At 40.0% G+C, this 24,440-nt stretch overlaps 1 protein-coding gene across 2 annotated transcripts in view; it reads left to right on the top strand.

Moving 5' to 3' along the window:
* The window catches only part of magi3a (membrane associated guanylate kinase, WW and PDZ domain containing 3a), a 133,738-nt gene that overhangs the window by 74,129 nt on the left and 35,169 nt on the right, over positions 1–24,440 (top strand). For both annotated transcript variants that reach the window (XM_066703610.1, XM_066703612.1), the window contains exons 2-4: positions 9,118–9,234; positions 15,925–16,044; positions 23,648–23,851. In XM_066703610.1, the coding sequence (XP_066559707.1) occupies positions 9,118–9,234; positions 15,925–16,044; positions 23,648–23,851 (441 nt within the window). The remainder of the gene's footprint in view (positions 1–9,117; positions 9,235–15,924; positions 16,045–23,647; positions 23,852–24,440) is intronic.

The following is a 24,440-nucleotide window of genomic DNA, read 5'->3' as shown; positions in this document are numbered from 1 at the left end:
AAATCCAACTAGCCACACAAATTCATGCTGACTATTGATTTGTACTACTCGTAACTATAATTCATGTTTCCATAACTGTATGAGTTTTAAAAGTATGACTAAGTGATCTGTAGTTACTGCGCTCAGTTTTGAATACCCTTTTGCAAGCTTGTTGCTTCCTTAGAGAATGACATTCAGATATGAATGCATAGTCTGCTGGTCTCAGATTGTACACTTTAGCCTATATTTAAAGAAAACTCTCTCACCTCTGGTGTCCCTGCTATGTCTTTATTATTTGAAGGACAAGAGCAATAGAAGCACTTCAAAGACAGACTGTTTTAGAAACGAGGCCTTTGCCATTTTCCCTCTTTCAATTTTAGCGTTTGTACTCCCAATCTGCTCTCTCTGGGATTTTGAGGCGGCCAACTGTCACCCTATTATTTTATTTCATTGCACTTAAAGGTGTTCTTATTGCTGTCTGGGTTTGCTGGTCTTTAAATAAGCTAAGTAATACAGGTCCAGTTCATTCAGATTTTGATGCAACATTTTACTGAGAGATGGTACAATGGGGCAGTAGATGCCACAGGTTGTAATAGAATCTCCCAGCTGTGTTTTTTTTTTTTTGTGCAACGTGCCCAGTCCAGATTATTGAATGAGAGTTTTTACTTTGAAAATTGAAAGTTGCAGAGGATTTAACCTGGACCAGCTAAAGGATCCCCCAATGTGTTGCATCTGCAGTGCTCTACAGATGCCCATATTCAGAGATAAGGACAAGGGAAAAGACAAGGACTTCAACCATTTTGTCAGCCTCCCTCTGCTCCACTTCAGTTTGTAGCCTCCAGTAAGGTTTTTGTTTTGTTTTTTTGGCTGGCTGAAGCGCTCATTCAACAATGAAACTGCACGCATTCAATAAAGTGGCATTTCTGAAGGCACCGTGTGAGTCATTCAGTCAGACAGCATTGCACTCTCAAGCCTTCTAATAATATGAAATGCGATAAATACATAAACTAACAAATCTGTGTATTTCAGAATCACAGTTCAGTGTAGCACTTTGCTCTTGAAAAGACGGTAAACATCCACTTCCCAATCATCCTTGGTAGTGCCCTCTGCCCCCTTTAGGTTATCTCGCCACACTGCACCTCCGGCAGCGTGCCTACTGCTCTGGATCACCATTCGCTCCAGGCCTGAGAGATGCTTTTCTTTGTGAGCTATTAAGACAAATCAAATTTTAGTTGCCTCTGCAAATTGCACGTTATAAAGTTAATCTATCCTTTATTTTCTGGCCAGCACATTCCATGGGGTGGAGGTTACAAAACTGTCTTCTCACAAATTGAATATTAGGTAAAGTGTTAATTTACAAATATCACACAGTTCGAATTTTAAAAAGTGCTGCATTAGATCTATAAATAAAGCGCTTAGTTGCTGACTTTTTCCCGATGACATAAAGAGAATTTTTGAAGACATATTGGAGAGTTCAAACTGAAAATGAAAACATGATTTTGGAGATGAAATGCATTCGTATTAATGCCTGCCTCTTTTTTTTTTTTCCCTCTTTACTCTTGAAGTGTTTGGTCGGGGAAAGCTCCACGTCTCCAGATGTTCTGGGGTGGCTGAATTGAATTTGGCATGCTTCCGTCAGGAGTGGTTATACAACATCGTATCAGTTGAGAAACAGTTAAACTTTTCTGAGGGAACTGCACAATATAATAAGGGCTTAATGAAATGGAAGGTGCAGTATGAAGTGTCCCTTTTATCTTGGTGTGCTGCATGAAACATTCAGCGAAGGAATTTTAAGGCACAGTATGAAGCAGGCAGGTGATCTCCATAGATTTATCTTCTGTTCTTCAGCATTGTATCATCTTTTTATGTTGATGCTCCGATTAAAAAAGAGAGGAAGAGAGACGTGGGGGTGGGGGTGGGGGTGGGGGTGGGGGCGGGGGGAGTGCGGTAGTGGAATCTATGAATAATTGAGAGGAAACCTGGGGACTGGGTTGGTGCTGTGATGTGATATGTTGTGTTGTGTGTGGAGGGGGGGAAGCAAAGGCTCAGCGATCCTACAGCATGTCCATAGCGCTGCCCGGTCTCTTTAGCATTCATTCTTCATCGCCTAATATAAGCCCAGGCTCTCATTTAAATGATTTATGTGTTACCATTAAAAAGATTGGTGTAGTTAGCGGGGCTGTTTAGTTTCCTCCTCTTTTGTAATGTCGCCAATATTCACAAATAAGCTAAGTTTTCCTCATATGGGGAAGGAAATTGTTTCATTAGAAATATGGCAAGATTACTTGGGAAGCCATGAGATCTCCACAAAAAACACAATCTGGACTTACTTCTGTAGAAGAGAAGTGTAGTCTTTGAAGAATAGGAGTGATTTTAAGGTGCTGCTTGTTTTCACAGCATAACTACCCATCCAAAGTGTAGCCATCTGTCGCTCAGGGTGGCAGAAGCTGATCACTTGTACTTGTGGGCTTGTAGAGCTCGGCACATGAACAAACACCTGCAGGCACAATACATCTTTAGTAAGTGAATCGTGTGATCACATTGAGGAGTGGAAATGGGATTTAGACAAGCCAGAGTCGATGGGGATCGGGGGAGGGCACCCCCGGTGATGCGCTCTCAATACTGGTGGGTCTCTTGGAATTAACTTCTCTGACATGCAGTAGATGTTCACAGTGTTAAGTGATGCTTTTTCCCCCTTTGTAACATGGCTCATATCCGTTCACGTCTTCCCCAGGCATTTGTGCTTTGTAGGTTTTAACATTTAACTGCTGTGCTTGCTGGTGTATCTAAACACATTGATGTTCAAAACCCAGCTGGCATGTTATTCTCTAAAACAAAAACTTTCGAGCATATTGATATGGTTATAGTAGCGTTGCACTGACTTCCTATGGAATTCTGGCTAAAATGAAACCTATTGTTTGCTCCTGTATATCTGTAAACACCTTCATGCTGTTTGCGTTCGCTAGCCTCTGGAATAGTCCGGTCTCCAGTGCCAGGCAGAGGACTTTGGGAGGGAATCTGTTCTGTTCGGTTACTCATCTTCCAGCTCATGGCAGATCTTGCATATCGAGCACTCTGAAGTCTGGTCTGCTGTTAGTGTTATAATATATGTGTTTCACTGTGAAGCGACTTATCGTGTTGCTACACGAAAGCTGCTGTTTAAAATTTGCACAGAAATCAGCATTTCTCAACCTTTCCAGAATGTAAGGAGAATACGTAATATGCCTAGAAGAAAATGCTATTTTCACTGAGCTACAAGCAACCAGACCACTAAGATGGTATTTACTTTTTGTTCTCATGTTCTCATATGGAGAACATATCTAAATACAAGATGATCTAAATACAGACTGAGAGATGTCTGAATAAGGAAATGTCCTGCATGAACCTTTGCAGAAACACTCTGTATTGACCTTTAGTCTGAGAAAGTGTCAGATATCATTGCAGTGACTTTGAAATAAATGATCACTTTAAAAGGGTGGGGGGGAAAATAAAATAATGTCATTGTGACCCTATAACATTTTGAGGAAGACAAATCTGTTATTACTGTATCTTGATCACCCTATTCTATTATTTACATATTTTCTTAATAGACTTCACGGAGAACATTTTTTCTAATTAAATTTCATCTTAAAATTTTGTACGGTTCCGTGAATCCGATGAATTGTTCCCTCTCTCTTTCTCTCAGGGAACAGGGCATTTTCTGCTTCTTTAAAAAGAAAAAGGAAACGTGGTTCCATTGATGCTAAGATTCAGTGTGTCTGTCACCTCTGTGCCAATATCAACAGCAACCAATAATGAGATGAAAATGGAAGTGCAAATTAGTCTTAGGTGTTGAGACACCCAGACAATCTGTTAATTAGAAAGCTGATATGAGAAAACAATCAAGAGACAAAACAAAAAGGAAGGCAAATGTATCGCAGTTGGGTTTTTCTTGTTTTGTTTTGTTTTTTCTTTCAGGTACATTCATTAGACAACAAAAGCCGAAACAACAGACTCTGCAAACATATTTAATGCTCCAGTGAGGAAACCAAAGTATAAACAACATGCCGGTTTTTGACTTTGTGGGGACTGAGAGTGCACTCTGGGGATTTGAAATCTTTCCCCTGTATGTTAAAGCACAAGGAGCTTTTTCTATATTTGGATATTGCATGACTGCCACATCAACAACAAACAAACAACCACCTGCAAGCACAGAGTTTAAGGCTTAAGACGTATTGTGCCTATAATTCAGTCTGTCATGATATGATCACAAAACAATTTGACATTGGAAATGACAACATTGAGAGTTAGAGAATTCTGAAGAAACTTAATATAGTTTACTGCGTATTGTATCCCTGACTTGAAGTACTTGAAGTTGTTTAACTGGGCCAGAAACGTCAGGCTAATCTCTGGCCGATCACTGACGTGTACTCACACTTCACAACAATTGTTAGCATAAGGTGTTGCTACTGCAGAAAGGGGTTTATATAGTACATCTGCCATTTTGATCAATCCAATTACTTAATTGAAACAATGATTAGCTTAATTAGTCCCAATAACATACAGTGAGGGGAAAAAGTATTTGATCCCCTGCTGATTTTGTACATTTGCCCACTGACAAAGAAATGATCAGTGTATAATTTTAATGGTAGGTGTATTTTAACAGTGAGACAGAATAACAACAAAAAAATCCAGAAAAACACATTTCAAAAAAGTTATAAATTGATTTTACAATCGTACAAAATACGTACAAAATAAGCAGGGGATCAAATACTTTTTTACCTCACTGTAATCTGCAGGCATTTACTGAAGGCATCAATAAAGCAGAAAGTCTAGGTCTGGCCTCAATATCTCCCTTTTAAAATTTAAGAAAAATCAAAACATTATTATTGACCAAATCCTGTGTTCACTCCCACCCCCTCTTCTAACTCTGCTTTTCTACAATTTGCGTTACAGATTGTACCGGATCACATTAAAGTTTCACGGCTCCTGTTTTGACAGTGTTTTTCTTTGCTACAGGACAGTCGTAGGTGTGGAAGAGCTGCCTTTATATTTTTCTGCAGCTGGGGATGATGAATGTTTGCAGGCACACTGCTAAAGCTGCTCAGTTTTTTCCCTCAGCCTTATTGCTGCTTAAACAGATGGGAATTAGTGTACATTCAGCCGTCCTGGCCGAGATGTTTATTTAACTGAACAGGGCTGTGCTTCTCGGCCCTCCCTTGGGGAGCGCTGGAGACGCATTCCTCTTTAATTTCATTATTTGTGCTGAAATAAAAATGTAAAGGGCTTTTTATTATTGATAGGCAGAGCCAAAGCAGCGAAACCCCATTTGGATGACCTTTCCTTGTGGCTTAACTCCTTTTTCTTTGGTAAAATGCCTCGGTCTGAGGGAGAGAGGGAGGGGGGGGGGTAGGAGTGTGTGGGGGTTAAGAAGGGAGAGAGGGGGAGAGCTGGGGGTGGGTTAAGATGCGAATCCTTGTGTAATCTCCGAGTTACTTTTCTTCAGGATGCCTCTGGGATTTTACTTGCATACAAGAGAGAGAAACCGAGAGAGAGAGAGGAAAAAGGGAGAGAACAGTAAAGTGTCCGTAGTTTCCTTCCTGGGAGCGCCACTGCTCCATTGAAGGATGTTCATTTTCACAGCTCACTGAGCCTCAGCAAAAATGCTCTAATGTGGAGATGACAGGGTACAATAGATTGTATTGTATCCCTCTGTCAGACGAGTGGCCCGGTGATACAATAGCTCGGTTATATTTGCAAGATGCAGATTGTGGTTAGCGAATAATATGACAACCTCCCTAACAGTACCTGACATGAGGGTCACAAAGACTACACTGTGTGGAGGGATAGGGGGGGTTGGTGCTCTTGAACCGAAGAAAAATAACAATTAAGTATTTATATTGTCAGGGACAAACTCGTCCGGAACTCCTATCTGCAAAGGGTTTATAGTAATAGCATCAGAAGTGGATTCCCAGGGAGTTTGTTGGGAGCAGGTCTCATGTATTCTACATAATGTGGGAAAATTCAAATTGCACGAGTGGTTTAAACTGAAGCTTAATGTGAGATGTGATGGATTCAAGGAAGTTGTTGGTCCCCTTTGTCCCCAAACAGTGGCATGCTTTGTGTGGGCTGTGTTCCACACAAAGGGTAATTTACTATAGTTTCTAATAACCTTTTCATGGATACAAAAGAAGCCAGTAATTCTGCATGGCCTTCTGATCTCGGGGCCAGCCTATAAAATGTTCCAGTACTTTCCGCCTCATTGTCACTCTCTGCCTTGGCACAGCCATTACCTTGTGCAACCGACGAGGCCAACGGATGACTGGGATTGTCCCACTGAAATTGTCATACTTCATCCAGCTGCGTCCAGAACTCCTTGGAGTAAATATCCTTGTGAAAGCTTATTACAGTAAATTTGCACATAGTTGGGCAGTTTTCCCATGATTTATCCATTGACCATGCATTTACTCTATTTTGTTATAGTTTTCCATGCTTTCTATCACGTTTCACTGTACCTCAGCCTGCTTTACCGTGATTTCACTTTGCTTTTCTACACTCTGCTATGTAATTTTGTTTTTCCAATGTAAAGTGCTAAGTCACCTGGCTTATCTGTGTCTCTGTGGGAATCCCATTTTCATTAGACTGCTTCCTTTTGTGGTTGAACCCAGTGTGACATTTTGCTTGTAGTGACACATACACATTTAAGAAGGCTCATTCAGATTGTTTTAAAGCAACACAGTGTAGGTCTATATTAAAAAGAGAACGCACACACACAAGCAAATGTTTCAAACCAGATTTGATACTTTTTATACATGTTCCACTCAAAAACATCAGGGTTCAATAGTAGTCTATGCACATACACATTTGCAATAAGTTGCAATAAATAAGTTTCTTTAAAAAAAATAAAAAAAAATGGTTTCATTATAACTGTCATCATAGTTCTTATATTCTTTTCCCAATTAAAAAAAAAAGTGTTTATTTAATTAGAGATGTATGCAGTCAAATATAAATGAATGCAATATGTCATGAATCCAGCTTAATATAGCAGCTGTAACATATACACACACACAAACACACGCATATATATATATATATATATATATATATATATATATATATATATATATATATATATATATATATATATATATATATATATATATACACTCACCTAAAGGATTATTAGGAACACCATACTAATACTGTGTTTGACCCCCTTTCGCCTTCAGAACTGCCTTAATTCTATGTGGCATTGATTCAACAAGGTGCTGAAAGCATTCTTTAGAAATGTTGGCCCATATTGATAGGATAGCATCTTGCAGTTGATGGAGATTTGTGGGATGCACATCCAGGGCACGAAGCTCCCGTTCCACCACATCCCAAAGACGCTCTATTGGGTTGAGATCTGGTGACTGTGGGGGCCAGTTTAGTACAGTGAACTCATTGTCATGTTCAAGAAACCAATTTGAAATGATTCGACCTTTGTGACATGGTGCATTATCCTGCTGGAAGTAGCCATCAGAGGATGGGTACATGGTGGTCATAAAGGGATGGACATGGTCAGAAACAATGCTCAGGTAGGCCGTGGCATTTAAACGATGCCCAATTGGCACTAAGGGGCCTAAAGTGTGCCAAGAAAACATCCCCCACACCATTACATCACCACCACCAGCCTGCACAGTGGTAACAAGGCATGATGGATCCATGTTCTCATTCTGTTTACGCCAAATTCTGACTCTACCATCTGAATGTCTCAACAGAAATCGAGACTCATCAGACCAGGCAACATTTTTCCAGTCTTCAACTGTCCAATTTTGGTGAGCTTGTGCAAATTGAAGCCTCTTTTTCCTATTTGTAGTGGAGATGAGTGGTACCCGGTGGGGTCTTCTGCTGTTGTAGCCCATCCGCCTCAAGGTTGTGCGTGTTGTGGCTTCACAAATGCTTTGCTGCATACCTCGGTTGTAACGAGTGGTTATTTCAGTCAAAGTTGCTCTTCTATCAGCTTGAATCAGTCGGCCCATTCTCCTCTGACCTCTAGCATCAACAAGGCATTTTCGCCCACAGGACTGCCGCATACTGGATGTTTTTCCCTTTTCACACCATTCTTTGTAAACCCTAGAAATGGTTGTGCGTGAAAATCCCAGTAACTGAGCAGATTGTGAAATACTCAGACCGGCCCGTCTGGCACCAACAACCATGCCACGCTCAAAATTGCTTAAATCACCTTTCTTTCCCATTCAGACATTCAGTTTGGAGTTCAGGAGATTGTCTTGACCAGGACCACACCCCTAAATGCATTGAAGCAACTGCCATGTGATTGGTTGGTTAGATAATTGCATTAATGAGAAATTGAACAGGTGTTCCTAATAATCCTTTAGGTGAGTGTATATATATAATATGCATATACATTCACTAACCTTTGTTTGGCGTTGTCTGAAAGCATGTATTCCCCTGGTTGGAAGATCTCGGCACTATAAATGCTACCAGCTGGAGACAAATCTGTTTGTAGGAGTGTGTATATATATATATATTAAAATTGTGAAAGGAATCTTGGCTGCCCCCAAAGTCTCAGTATGACGATTGTAGTCTTTTGCAGTCACAATAAACCCTTTCTGACAGGAGATTAGCTGGAAATAAAATGATCGGCTTTGGAAATTCAGATGATAAAGCAAATCGAATGACTTCACATTGAGTGTGGGATAAGTACAACTGTCAATGTCTACCGCCCTGCTCTGTGTTGTGCTCTTGTGTTGTGTGGTTGACTGTCTTTCGCTGAATAAGACTGAGGTGGAAACCTGTATTGCCAGGAGGTGGCGGGGGGGGGGGGCTATAATTTAAACTGGGCTCATAAACTCAAATCCCAGAGCTGCAGTGTCCTCTAACATTTGTTCCTCCTGAACTTGAGTTTAATTAGCTGGAAAAACCAAATTAATTCAATTCTTCTCTTACAGACTGCTCAATCTGCATTGACTCAAAATAATCTTTTAAACCATGAACTGTAAAAGACCTTTAATGTTAATTATGACTTATCGATCGATTTAACAAAATTGATTGTCATTCTGAACTCTTGTTGGTATAAAAAACAGATGGCTTTTGGCCATCCTGGCACTGGGTTTGAGACTGGAGTGTGACGGTTGTGTTTGTTGTCTCTGTCTGCAGGGAAGGTGCTGAACACGGATCTGCGCCATTACCTCAGCCTGCAGTTCCAGAAAGGTTCCCTGGACCACAAACTTCAGCAGGTCATCCGGGACAACCTGTACCTGCGCACCATCCCCTGTGAGTACAGCAGCCTGTCTGATATGCTGTACCACACACTGACCTCTGACCTCTACTGCACTTTGCTTTTACACTGTCGTTCGACACATCCTACTGCATTCTGACATTTACTGCCATGCCTGGAATGAGGCATCTGTTATAGTTTAATTTGGCCTACTGCAATCTTTATGAGGGCTCTAATGTGATATATCATGTTGTTTAATAGCAAACGTCCTCCTCCTCCTATGGTAGAAAACATTAATAAACAAACCAACCACAGATTAAATTGTTTCACCTTCAACCAGTGAGTCCATAAAAATAAAATGTGTAGGTAGATCAAAAATTGGTCAGTGGGGAATTAGGCCTACAGTTTTCTTTGATCTACACTACACCCTGACCTGAACTACTGTCTTACACAATTCCTGCCCTGCACCATCCCTGGGAGAGCTGTATACTGTCCAGCAGAACCACGCATGGACCTATTTAGGGCTTTTAGCACAAGACAAAATGAGTAATCTGGCAGAGAGCTACCTGATTGGTCCACATGTCATAAAAGCTTTGAAATGAATGCCATACATGTCATTGCCTTGGACAGCTAATTATGTTTGGAATATGTCACTACTCATTGGAAGACAATAAATTCATGACTGCTATTCACCATGAAATCAGTGCTCTTGCTTGGCGAAATGTTAAAGGATAAATTAGTTTAATTCAATAGCTACTCAGCATACGTGGGGCTTATCTATCACTCCCTCTCCTGTTTGCAGCTCTACCTGTCAAGTTAAGAGCTGGATTCATTTCTCGCTGCTCTTCCCGTCTTTTTCATGTGCTCCAGTACACACTGATGCTTTTTGACAAGGGCATACTGTTCTTAATTTATCTCCCGATCCATAAGTAAAGAGGTATACCAGCGAACCCAAGGGAGTTTGAACAGCCTGCTGCATTTCTCCATTTTAATTGCAAGAACCTTCCACCAAGCATAATTTACAACACTTTAAGTAGAATATTAATCAACCTACTAGCAAAAAATTATAATTGCTTTTTCTTATCGTTAGATTTAAATACGGTAATTGAACGAAAATATGTATAGACTGTATATATTTAAATCTAAAGATATACATACATTCATATGTATGTATGTATGTATGTATGTATGTATGTAAGTTGAATACACTCCAGGGTGATTTTTTCATCATTGCAAAGACTGATTTGCACCATTTAATTACTTTAACTGTGAATTTAAGATGAAATTCAAGGAAGGCATTTCCAAATTATAATTTTTTCTCCATTTCTATCTTTTTTGGGGGTAAACGCAAGTAATGTCCTCCAAGCCTCTTCAGATGAGATTGTGGCACCTCATATAAATGTAAATTGTCGAGTTAATCAGGATGACCATTTACTGTAAGAACCTGATTTTTGACTTGATGTGTGTGTTTGGATTAGACGGCTTTAAATTAATTCTTCTGAAGGTCATAATAAAATTACAAGAGAGGTTGAGCCTTGCCAGTGGATCAATTGTGATGGAGGAGTTGTCTGGTTTCAGCTGGGAACGTCTACATTGCACCCGAGTCCCTAAAATACCAGGTATTATCTGCACATTTGGGAGCTGTTCAAGAGCTGCTATTCGGATCTTTATATTGCACATTTTAGTGGAAGATAAGGTTTGCACAGACATTACACACTCTTTTTCAAAGATGGACTGTCAAAGCCGAGGGTCCCATGGTGGCCGCCACTCACTTCATAAATGCTCGCTGCTTTTTTTTCCTCTTTATTACTTAAGAATTTTCTTTCTCTGTGCTCAATAAAGGACACAGCCTTCAGAGCTGTCCTATTTCCCAGTCCATTATTCCCCTGCAATACGTCTATGAAAAGCAGTGCAGCTTGTTCCCTCCTGATGACCGGGGAGACCTGGCATTAAAGTCTCCGATGGTAATAATGCAGCTCTCTTTCGTCGGGGGAAATTGAAGCCGGCAGTGTAAGGAGCAGTGCAATCTGGGAGTCTCCTTTGCAGCCCTGCGCACTATAAACATTAGTCTCCTCAAAGCTCTTCAGTGGGTAAAACAGACCAAAAACAACATTACAGGACAAAACAAGAGTCTTGGGTAGGTTTAATTTGCTCTGATATTGGTATCATCCATCTGTTTATGTTCTGACAGGGAATGTTTGTTTATCCCTCATAGCCACCAGCTGGCACTGTTTTCAATAGCATTTTTTGTTTACCACTGACTTTTGTAAAGAGTGTAACACAAAATGCGTTCCAGTCCTCCAACACTGAACATTTTGTTTTCACTTTCATTGATTTTGCATTCTTTATCTCCCCCTTGATTCCTCTAGTAAGAAGCTTAGGCAGCTGGCAAGCGCACGCAAATTTTAAATGTACACCACTTCTGCAATTGTTTTTCAGTAGCAATTGGCATCTTTGATCATATCACCAAACAAGTTGTTTGTTTCATAACCAGACACATGTACCTTTTCTTTTTTAAAAAGAAATGCGCAATCTTCATGTGAGCAAATAAACACAGCATGACACCTTCACAGTTGAAACGCAGCTCAAAGTATTAGAACAAACTAATTTTCCGGAGGAAAAACACCAGCTGATATTTTAATGAAGTACCCCCTTACCCTTAAAAAAACTGTTCAAGAACAATTATCTGCTGTCTACACTTTTTTTTTATAAAACTGAAAGCGACTGATTGAGAGAAATATGCTTTGATGTTTCAATGCTCAAGTGAACAATTTAGGCTCTGTGAATGTTATTGTACAAGGTGCTGTTACAATTTGCAACCCAAAAATGTTGGAACGTTGCACACTGCAGCAGGCCAAATGACTCTCTCAAGGCAACACTTCCTGATACACCTGCTGGGTGTTTTGCTAAAGCTGCAGGATGCGTGCTAAAACTGATCATTTGGATACATGTGGGCTTTGCGTTTTAAGCTCTATTGTAACAGAAAATTACCTTGCCATCTTGACTTGATTGTTTCATTTGCTTTCTGGTCTCTGTAAACACCCTTTGCCACAGACGTGTGTGTGTGTGTGTGTGTGTGTGTGTGTGTGTGTGTGTGTGTAAACAGTAATTTGCTGCAGTGTGCTGGCTGTCTGTAGCGCCTCTGTGAAGCGGCGTCTGAGAACCAATAAGAGGAATAAAACAGTCTGTCAAACGATCACATCTGTGGCGGACTACAGCTAGCCTTACTGACACCGCAGTCGAATACCACTCTTAACCCACGCGCCTTCTGACCCCCTGATTTGGTCCTGTCCTATTAAAGACAAGACCCTGCACTTATTTCATTGGTTGAGCTCTTGTTTTATGTGGCAACATCAGAGTGGGGTTATTATATATGGTGGTGGTGGTGGAGAGGGGGTTCTCGGCGTGCCTTTGAGATGCAGTGGATTGGATTTTTTTAAATATGATTTTTATTTGACTAAGACTGAAATGAATGGGATTGTTTTACTTCATTGTACTTTCCCCCAGTTCAGTTATACATGACCTCATTGTTCTCAGGCTGTACGCATTTGGTTTCTTGGAATCAAAGTGGAAAGGACAGTCTAGCCTTGTGGGTTTTGGCTTTTTATTTTGTTTTGTCAGTGAACCTCAGCTGTTTCTCCTGTTTTTTGGATTGTAATCCCGTACACTGTGGGTGTTCAGGCTCCTTCCCTGTGTTTCCATACCTTCTGTGTTCTTGATATCCGTCCAGTTGGGCTGCCTTTCACTTGACGTAATTGCCTCCCACCCCTAACACCAAGGACTATTACCAACTAATAATTCTAGATTTAGTTTGGAATAGCAACAGCAAAGCATTATCAGCGAATTGCTTATCCCAACAGGGGTTTACATTGAAGCCAGAGCGTATCCAGGAATGAAAGCAGGCCAGGTGGGACTAGTACATACTACCAGCCCATCCCAAACAAACGGAGAAAGCTGTAGAGTAGCCAATCCTGTTAACTAGTCCTCGAATACTAGCACCTGAGGCCAGAATCGATCCCCAAACCTTGGCAGCCATGACACCAAAATGATTGTTCATAACCCTCAATTTTTTTTAAATGCAGCAACTGTTATTCAACTTATCGCCACAGCTCTGTTACCAGTGCCGGAGAGACGTAGAGAAAACGAGTTGTTCTCCGTCAAGCTGCTATGCTACTCTCCCCCCAGCAAGCCCACGCTACGCTGAACACATATAAAGTGCAGAATGGAGGCCTGACGCAGCTCCCTTTGACAACCCTGTGGTCTCCCAGGCCCCTGGCAAGCTTTAAAGATCATTGTTGCTCAGTGAGCCAAAGGACACCCTTGCTGATTTATAAACCAATCTATGGTGCTTGACCAGCTCCCAATCCTCTGAATCCAAATCAGAGCTGGCTAATGACAAAACCAATATTCCAACTAGCATCCCCCCTGGATCATACTGTCTGAGGCAAACAGCGGTTTTCCTGATGGAACCAGGCAGTAACCAATAAACTTGAAACAAATATCACTTACTCATTGCTATACCGTGCATAGGGAGAGAGAGGGAGCTCCCCTTGTTACATAACACATCACAACCGTTTCAGAGACAAGTCTTCCATTTGCACTTCAGCAAAGATGTAATTCTTTTTTAATAAATACATTAATCATTAAAAGTAGACACCAAGAATGCAATACAGCAACAACAAGGGCAACGCAATGTTAATACCAGAAATAAATATAGCCTTTTTCCTTTAATGATTATCTTGTCCTGAACAAACCCTTTATCTCCATTTTCTGACAGAGAAACATCTTTAACAGGAAAATCACACCACAAGGTCAGAACAAGAGTGCTCCAGTATGCTCCAAAGCCACCTTTTTCTTATTAAAGTGACCATGTAATGTTTCAAGGAATAATCGAATGACTCTGTTTAGGGCCACTATGACTCGCCTCCTCGCCAGTTTATATGGTCAGATGTTCTGCTGAGGAGCCATTAAATCCGCATCTCACTGAATGTCAAGATTCTGTGGCAGGCTTTGAGTAAAGCAAAAGGAGTAGCCAGATTTGTGGTAATCCCAAAGCAGAACATCATTCTAGACTGAGAAAGAAGGTATTTTGTGAAATAATTGCAAGTAATCCTCTAGATAGTGTGCTGAATCATCTTTATTTAAGATTCTTTTTTTAATCGACGGGGGGTGGGGCGGGAATCCTGCAAATCTCTTTTTATTTGAAAGATTATTTGAAATATTAAAAAGGTATCTATAAAAAAGATTTTGTACACCGTTAAATAGTGGTTATTCCTAAGCAGGTCAACACAAATTGGTACAGTATTCAATTTCAATCGCCATCTCTCCCAGGTATCCCAGGATTTCAGAAACCAATACGTGTTACAAGAATCATCCTTCTAGAATGAGATTTTGAACACCTCTGATCAAGATTTTTTCTTTACAACCGAGTATGCTGGATTTCTCATTTATTTCAGTGCCTTGTGTATGATCCACGATCGTATCTGAACAACAGTTAACTGTGTTTGATGAGCAATACTGTTGATTTTTACCCCCAGCAGCTCTTTGTGTTGACTTCCTTAATGAGGTAACCATAGCATGTTTCTGTGGCAGTTTTGTATTTACTTTGCTTTACCACCATTTCCCAAGCGTTTATTCTTTATAATACATCACTGTACATTTACCCCAATTTCTTTGTTTTATTGGGTTACTTTTCACAATAGAAGAGGTAACAAACACAAGACCAAACTCCAAGAGTTAGCTTTGAATACATTTCTGTCATGTTCCAGACCCCTACAACTCCTTGTATAAATACATTATTTTCAGCACTTTATCATAATTTAAACATGTGACCTGTGGCCCTTGATTTATGATTGATCCTAAAGTAGTCCCTGTATTAGATCAAATATTTTCATAAATCATACTCTCCTCTTTCCAGCAGTTAAAAAGCATCAACTATTTAACCTGTCAGCACATGACATGCCCCTGAGACTGGTAATGACTCTAATTTGCTTGTTCTTGCAATCACTCCAGGGAAGCAATATAAAGTATTGCTTTTAAACTTCTGTAAGGGGTGAATTCGGCATTTGAGGCTTTTTAAGGTCACTTTTATAAATGTTCTTGTCATTGTTCAAATCCCTGTCTGCTTCATGAGTCAGAAAGGATAGGATCAGGTAGGAGAGTTATTGGTGCACGCAGGAGTTTAGTCCTTCTTTTCAATATTTAAAATATTGTTGATTTAAATATCAAATCTGTCTTTAGATTATTCTCTGGAGGAAAAGACGAGGAATGAGAAAGTAATGGAGGCTTTTGGAATTGAGAACAGCCAGCTGTTTATTAGAAAAGAAAAAAAAAAAAAGATTAAAAAAGTACTTCTGATTAACCCTTCCCCAGAAGTTTCAATCACACTGTAATTGTAAATTTATCTCCCTTAACTGGATATGTTTTTTAAATACCACAGATACCCAGCACACTTCATGTTTTATCTTTCTATGCACTGAAAGGCCTTGAAAGAGAAGAGCAATGAAAACGTAATAACGGCTGTGATGTCATCTGTGGCAGTGAGGAGCCTGTCAAATGAAGCAGAGAAGTGACTTTTTTTTTTTTTTTTTTTTTTAACTCTTTGCCTCACATTCCTGCCAGCAGAGGTTGGGGACACAGATGGGAATAGCCTGATGTTTCCACTCAGCCAGTTCCCTCTCTCTGACATTTGTTTAATGGTCTGATTGTTTATCCGGTGAACTGATACGATTTTCGCTTTCTTTCAGGCACCACGAGACAGCCCAGAGAAGGGGAGGTCCCTGGAGTGGATTATAATTTCATCAGCGTGGGCGAGTTTCGAATCCTGGAAGACAGCGGGCTGCTACTGGAGAGTGGCACATATGATGGTATGACGACCGCGGGAGGAGGTTGAACATGGGGAGTGAGTTTGGTGGGAGTGGCGTACTGTTATTCAGTGCTCAGTCTGGCATAAATTGACCCTGACATGAGCTCTGTCATCTGGGAGTTTGTCATCTTGAGTTAAGTTGTGGCACAGGGATGAATGCCCTTACTCTACATCCTCAATCACTACTCCAGAAAAATAATCTTTTCTCAAGCAAAAACAGTCCCAGAGTTACCAATATCAGATAAAATACCACAAGAAAGTCCCCTTAGTGGAAGACTTTTAAAGAATATATATTGAAAGGATAAGATCTGAGTAAAATTAATTGCAAAACAGTAGTTTATTAGAAAATGTTTTTATAAATTGTATTAGTACTTTTTTGCCATTCTGTATGAGATTTTTACATATACATTTGAAAGGTTGACATAGAAATATCACTAACAAATTCATGTTTATAAAAAGACCATAAAATTTGGTCAGTAGATTGAATTGATTTCAAATCAGGAAATGCTCACATATTCATTATAATGGATATGAGAACAGTTTCAGGACTGTACTGATTTGACTTAATTGATCTTCTTTCTTAATCAGAAATTAACCCCCCCACTCCCCTCTCTGAAACTCTTCAAACATTTGCCATTTCCCTCTGTTTTCGTGTTAAATCAGAAAATAAAATTATCTACACATCGTGTTAATGATTTCCTGCTCAAGTTTCAGAAACGTAAGTCCTTGTGTTTCTGTGTGAAATGCAGTGCTGTCACTGGAACCAAGTTAAAAATCAATCTCTGCAAAAGAAAGTGATTTCACAGTGCCTGGCTTTTACGAGGCAGGTGCCAGTTACCTTGACTAATTCCTGTTGATTCCCATGCAGGTAGGTGCACGCACAATTATTCAATTTATAAAAAAGGTAATTTCCGCCATTGCTGTCTTCTACTGTGAAGCTAGTTTTTTTCTTGTTATAACCCGAAACTATGCAAATACGAGTAAAACGGACTTAATTAAACTTTTGTGTTATTAATGATGTCGCGCCATACAACCTGCAGGCAATTTGTGTGCTATATCTGGTCACAGTTGGTAGCTGGATGCACTAAGCGCTCCTAGAATTGAGAGACAGAATAAAATCCAGCGAGATTGGCAGTACAGTGTCTCATCTTTCTTCAAAGAGATGGATCTGCAGGAGGGTTATTTTAATAGCCGGTCCACATGTGACCCTCAGACAGCTATTAAAGACACATTTATTTGGATGATGCTTCTCTCTGTGGGGACTCAAATTAATTAAAACAAGATTACCTCACAGAGTGTATTTTAAGGGTTCTCAAATATATAGAACACAATGCATGAAATCTAAATAAAGCTGGGAAAATAATGGTAACAGCGGCAAATGAGTAATCGTTCTCTAGATTAGTGAGTTTATAGAACAAAAGGTGCTTGGGTTCTTGTATTCAGTAATGGGCAGGTTCAAGTACCACTGTGCTTTTATTTTAGGTAATGTAGAGAGATTGCATTAGTCAATATAGTAGATTTTTTAGGAGATGGTCATTGATAGTGTAGTGCTTTTTTTTAATAGCTGGTTCCTCTCCTGGGAGCCGATAATGAGCACAAGAGATGCACCTTAGTGGCCAGCACATGATTATTGATCGAGAAGTGGTAATTGTAATTGGCTAGGGTATGGTCCCTCAGGTATTTGAACGGCCACACAGTAAAACTGAAGTCATGATCAAGCCCTTAATATTGTTTTCCCCACTGGGCAAGCGAGAGTGGACGTGTGTTGTGGTTAGTGTGTGTATCTTCATCGTTTCAGCATTCTCCTTTGCTGGAAAACGATGGCATTTACAGATGTGCGTCATGGGAGTTACTAGCACACCATTCTATTGTGACATAAAATGTTAATTCCCAGTTCTGACAGTTTAAGTATTTCTTTGTTAACAGTCACAGAAATCGAAATTATGGCCTGGCTCTGTAACAAGATTGCACCCATTTTTTTTCTGGCTGGTGTAGATTTTTACTCAGGACGTGTGATGTGTGAACTTGTGAAAAGGAGTCTCTTCTGACCAGAGCTGTTGATTGTAAAACCTCTGCCTCCTTTTTTTTCCTGACAAGCAAGTAAATCGAATGAAATTAGATACAGCAGTGAGTGTTTCTGTGTGGAAAGAAGGACTTTGAGATGGGTTACTGTAAGACGCTCGTCTGCTCTGCAGTGGTTAATGGGGGAGTGGGCCTTCTGCGGCCTTGTTGCTCTTCAGCATAGTCAGCAACTTAATGGAGTGCTTACTGGTCTTTTATGAAATTCTTCTTTAATATCATAGATTGAAAACTCCAGGCTTTTGTTTCAGAGCTCTGTGTGACATCTGAATATTGAGTCTTTTTTAAGATGGGCAGTCGTGACATTCTGAAAACATATACGTGAGAAAAGAGCACAAACCATCATTGTACAAGGGTGTATGCGTTTGATTTACTTATTGAGTTAAAAGTTTTTTATTTTATTTTATTCTGCAGTTGCAAATTGTGGAGAGAGAGAGAGTGAGTTGTTTCGGGGAGGCACAGATAATACGTACTGCTCCGCTCTGCACCCTGCATGAGATGAGTTCATGCAGTGAAAGAGGCTTGAGTGACCAGGGCTGCCGTTATTTTAAAGCAAATGAAACCTACATAATCTGTTTTCTAATAAATAGATGAGGTCGGTTTGTTGTTCATAATACATTTTACAGGTAATACTGTCCAATTGATATTTAAGGAGGCCAGAATACATTTTCCAACATTGCAAAGGAATTTTGTAATGCGTAAGGGTGATACATATGTTTATTAAAGCTCCTGTAATATGTTTGCAATATACACACACCGAATGTTCCCATCAGCAATACATAATTTTAAATAACTACAAAAAGTAAGAAATTGTATTTAAAATATTTTACAACTTTGGTAAATCAGGTCCATGATCTCTCTCTCAAAACAAAACAACAACAAAATTAGAGAATTAAAATGGAAGCATCAACAATTGATAACCATGCTAAACAACAATTTCAACAAAATCTTTCCTGCCAAAGCATTGTGAAAAGACCGGGAGGAGGAAGATAGCGGCACAAGCGTCAGGGTGCTGCGGTAAATAACTCCAACAAATAAGACAAGACCCCAGGGGCAGCAGTAAAGAATACACATTCTAAGAGACTGGAGACTAAGAGTTTAAGGATGTTATATGAAGGTAGAGAAACATCCTGGCAAACAGGAAGAGTGCCATCACTGTAGAGGTAATGGGATAGTGCCTGCAGCTCTTCTGTCAAGCTGCGCTGACATTTCAAAGCAGTCAGCTGAGCATCATTATCCTCTTAGCTTTTCAATTGAATAGCAAAATGCGAGAATTCAAAGTACCTTTAAGATACTTTGTCGACATGTGACAGCACTTTTTGCATGAGATATTACTGGATGTGTATTATATTTATTGGAAGTATGCAGATTAATATGAGTGATAGTTAGTAATTGATGTAGTAATAGTATAAATTAGATTAGAAGTATGCATCAGTAATAATATGTAAAAGTAAGTAGGTTAGTAGCTGTAGTACAGGGGTGTTAGACTCTAGTCTAGAGGTCTGCAGTTTCTACTGGTTTTTGTTCCAATAGGAGCTCCCAATTACTTAATTAATGCCACTATTTACTCATGTAGGCTTATCTAAAACTTTATAGTTGATCCCTTACAATTTGTTGATGACTCAAAACATTGAACCCACAGAACATTCCAGAGTCTGGAGAGAAGGGTTACATTCATCCAGTTAATTGTTTAATTAGACCAATTAAGGAACTGAGAGTTGGGCTGGAATGAAACCCCAGCAGACTGCTCGGCTCTCTAGGACTGGGAGTCTAGTCTGAAATCTCTGCTGTACTATAAAAGCTTGTATGTTTGTGTTCATGATAGTATGTACATTACTATATGTAAGTATTATTAGATTTATTGATGATACAATGGAAATAGCCCCAGTATTAATTAATCTGGTTTTACATCATAACCGCTTTATAATTTGCAAATAAAGCCCAATAAGGAAAATATTTTGTGGTAAAAACAGGGTACGAACATTAAAAAAGAGTTAGTAGTAGTATAAATGTGGTAGTGTACTGTTGTAAAAACATGGTCAACTATGAAAGTGTAAGTGCAGTGTGGGGTAGCATGTAGGTTAAAATCTAGTGTATAAACAAAGACCATATGGGCCAAAGACTGCAAAGGGGCCTCCCTGTCCGCTACGAACGCCCACAACTCTTTAATGAATGACTGGTGCACACTATGGACTGATACACTAACACATTGTAACCTACATACACCACTATAACTAAATTACATACATTAATGTCACAGCCTCTGACATACATATACATAACTTACACAGCAGTAGCATGAACACTAACCTACCTGCTATTATCTCTGTTGATCCTGTTGTTTTCTCAGCGCCAGGGCTCGGTTTAAACCCGTTTTATTCATTCTATTTAAATTGCACATTGTTGGTTCGTAGTTCATTAGAAAGCAGGCAACCCAGAGCATTCAATAGGCTACCACAGTACACTTCACAACATATTACTGTGCTATCCATTTCTAATGAAAGGAGCTCTCTGTGTAGCCTCGGTGTACAGGTACAAGGAAGACAGCAGTCCCAGAGATACTAGTTTATTGGACCCAGTCTTTAATTGGTCACTGTTATCAATGTGTCAGCCATTCTCTGGCATGAGTCATAGCCCTGCTGCTTCCAATGCCCCTGACCAGAATAACTAAACCACCCTCCTCTCTCTCCAGTATTGATTTCTGTTGCCGTGCCTTAAGATGGAAAATTACCTGGGTTTTGTAATCTACTGATACGTTTCATATTTGTTGGTTGTTTCGTATCGTTTGCTTTTTTTGAGGAGCTGCCAGGGCTGTGGTTCACGGTCAGCAAGCATTCAATCCGCCTCCCTTGGATCATATTAATTGAGCAGAGGGGGACCTTTTTCTGCAAATGATGCACTGGCCAAAACATGAAAACCTTGTTAACAATTGCGTTGAAATGTCAGTGTGCCAAGCTAGGCTGGCAAAGGGGCTCCGCTGAGCATCATGCTGATCGCGCCAGACTGCCAAGGCTCTGGCGGAGAGCAGCCTGTTTCAATTTGCAAACCTCAGAGTCTGCTCGGGATCAGCTGGGGAATGCGGCAGGAATAAACAAACGCAGACAGTGAAGTTTAATCCCTTTCTAGTTTTATGAGCTGTGGGATCTTGTTCGGAATGTACTGATGAAGCAGATGAGCAATATATTTTACATTACTTCAACTTCGTTTGTTTGCACAGACCCTGTAACAGGGCTGAACCATGAAGCAAGTGGTGTTGCATTTATGTAAGATGTTGCATTCTGGGAAACCTGAAGTGGATTGAACTGCTGGCCAATTGGAATTGATACTTGTCTGTCCAGCCCTGTTCTGTAACCCTTTGCAGTCCAAATATTTTGAACCACTCCAATTTACTGTTGGCAGGGAACAATGTTTCAATCTCCCTCTTTATTTACATGCGTTTTTACACGAGTATGTGGTCCTCCTCCACCTTTGCTTCATTCTGTCCCTCTGGATGAGCACAGAGCTTTAAATGTAATTCTTAAGCACTCTGTTCTTCCAAATCTATGTTCGTAGCCACTTCATGCTTCCTCCATCAACTGTACCATTTCTTCAGTGCCTTTCTTTTCCCTCATGAGCTCATAGCCACCCCACCCCCCTACCCCGTCTCTCTATCTCTCTCTGTTATATTCGCCTTATCCGGGTTATAAAAGCTTACTCAGCTGTACTGACTTTTATTCTGATCAGAGACAAACGGCGAATGCATTCTCTCGGTTTGGTCTGTGAGAGTTGAGTGGATTTTTCACAGCTGTCCGACAAAGGGGCAAAACGGGGCTTTTGCCAAGTCTGATGAGGTCAGACACAAGAGCAGAATGTGTTATTGAGCATCCACAGGACTGATGATCTGTCTCTTTGCAGAATGCTGAAAAACCTGGCTACATGAAAATAATTAGGCCCCCATTGAAAAAAGGTTGTGTTGGTGCTGTGATGTTGCACGACAGGATGATATAGGAGCAGGAAACTGGGTCGATTTCCCTCAGTGTGAGTGGGTTTCCCTTAGGGCCTCGAACCCCTTTGTGTACAGGTGTGTAGTTTTGGGAAAACTGTGGACTAGTAACGATAGGAATTGGCTGTCTTAATGAGATGCCAAAGTGGTCTGTGAAAGACAAATAATGGTACAAATCTTTTTCTTCATGCTTTTTTTTTTTTTTTTTTTTCTTGCCCACTCCTGTTATCTAATGTGCGTTAATCTGCATCTTCGGGCTCTGCGTTTAACGAGCAATTAATCATTACAGAGCGACATGCTGATAAATGTCTCCCTTAGCTTGGAGTCAGGCAAGGATTAAAGAATGGGTCTTACCTTTTTATCTTGATCGCTGAACCCTTTTATAATAAAGTCATCTTTGAAAAATACAAATGCATGTCTGGGTGTCAGACTGTGACACACTGAATTGCACATGCCATCAGGTTTGAAGAAGGCATTTTAAGCCAGCCTATTTCAACAGTTTCCCATTGCTACCAGCGAAATCAATGAAGATTAGTTAACCCAGTTTTGCAGATCAGATGCTAAATTGGGAATCTGGCCAGTGGCTTGAAGATATTTATTTCCCAGACTTTGTTTCAGTAACACTGCAATTTGACACACAAAACACTGAATCAGATATGCTATGCCTGTAGATGGTTGTTGCCAGACTTTCATGTGTTTTGTGTAATTGATGGTTGACGTCTCTTGGGAAGCAAATCTATAAAATTGATTTAAATAATTAAAAAAACTATTATTCTAGCTACATGATTTGCACTTTTAACTTTGTTTTTATTTCCATCTTATTGTGATTGGGATTGTGCACAAAAGAGGTATTTTAAGGTCTGAATTTCTTCAGGGATTTTGGAAGGTGTCGTTTATGCTTTGCTTTAAAAAGGGTTTAGAGATTTGAATTTTACCACCCTTAATACACTGATTTAAATAGTTAAAGGATCAACAGTTAGGAATTAAATTAAATTAAAAAGGCCAAATTCCCTGGTGGCAACTCTTTTGTATACATAAATTAGGGGCTTAATCAAGGGTATAATTAATTTTAATTAATGGTTTTATGCATGAATAAATTAAACTGAATCCAGAACCATCCGCTTCGCAACGTTTAATATAAATTAAGCTCTGACTATTTAATGCCCCAAATTAGTTGATCAGTTCTGTTATTTTTGTCTTTTCTGACTTAGGGACCAATTCCTAAGGTTCTTTACTAATAAGTTAAGCTTATTTTTTGTTATCCCGTATCTGTGTGTACCTCCTAGGATGTTTTGCGCATGGTGACACAGACAACTGAGTAGGCTTAAATATGGTTGTAATAATCTGTCCCCAGTATGTTTAGCAACAAGATATAAAATCTGAATGTGAATTTGAAATGTGACATACCAAGGTAGGTTTATTGTTGTTGTTGTTGTTGTTGTTGTTGTTGTTGTTGTTGTTTTTTAAATATATTTATGTAATTGCATCTTTTGACCATGCATTGAAATAAAAATAAAAAACAACCCCATGCTTGTGATGACAGGTAATTACTATGGCACTCCAAAACCCCCGGCAGAACCAAGCCCAGTGCAGCCCGACCTGGTGGACCAGGTTTTGTTCGACGAGGAGTTCGACACCGAGGCCCAGCGCAAACGCACCACCTCCGTCAGCAAGATGGAGAGGAAGGACAGTGCCGCCCCCGAGGAAGAGGAGGACGAGGAGAGGCCCATGGTCAATGGGCTCGTAGGTCAGCTGCTCTTCTCTCACTTTTATCCTCCTGCTGTCCCTCTCTAGGCTCATCCATTTCACTCTTACAGAGAGCTTTAACTCCTTGCTGACCTTCACTCTGCCCTCCTGTCACCTTACCATACCAGCACAAACTAACACCAACATATGAGACTGTTGGCAAAATATATCTTGTAATTAGGCGTTGTCACAATTCTCAGTCCTGGAATTCGAAGTCTTGCATTTCTTCAATTGACACTGAGCAATGGTGACATTTTGTTTGTAAATGCTTTTTCTTTGCATCCTGGAAACTGGGTGAATACTTTGAAATCTAACACACATCCATAGACTTTCATGATAACATTTCATCCAAACTTATCCCTGAAACCTTTGTTTGCAGTTTTAAAAAAGTAGACAGACTGGATTAATAGAACATGATCAACTTCTCTCATTGTGCAATCCACTGCTTCTCATAATTTAATCAACACTAACCTTGTACTAGTCCCTGTCATCTGTGACCATTGAGACACATTCACTGCAAGTCATGAGTGAAAATGGAGTCAGGGTGATATCTTATAAGCACCTCTGCTGTTTTGGAGAAATCTGGGATT

This window comes from Amia ocellicauda, chromosome 5, assembly GCF_036373705.1.
Source record: "Amia ocellicauda isolate fAmiCal2 chromosome 5, fAmiCal2.hap1, whole genome shotgun sequence".
NCBI classification, from domain to species: domain Eukaryota; kingdom Metazoa; phylum Chordata; class Actinopteri; order Amiiformes; family Amiidae; genus Amia; species Amia ocellicauda.
Note: the sequence above shows the minus strand (reverse complement) of the source record. Positions and strands in the feature narration are given on the sequence as shown.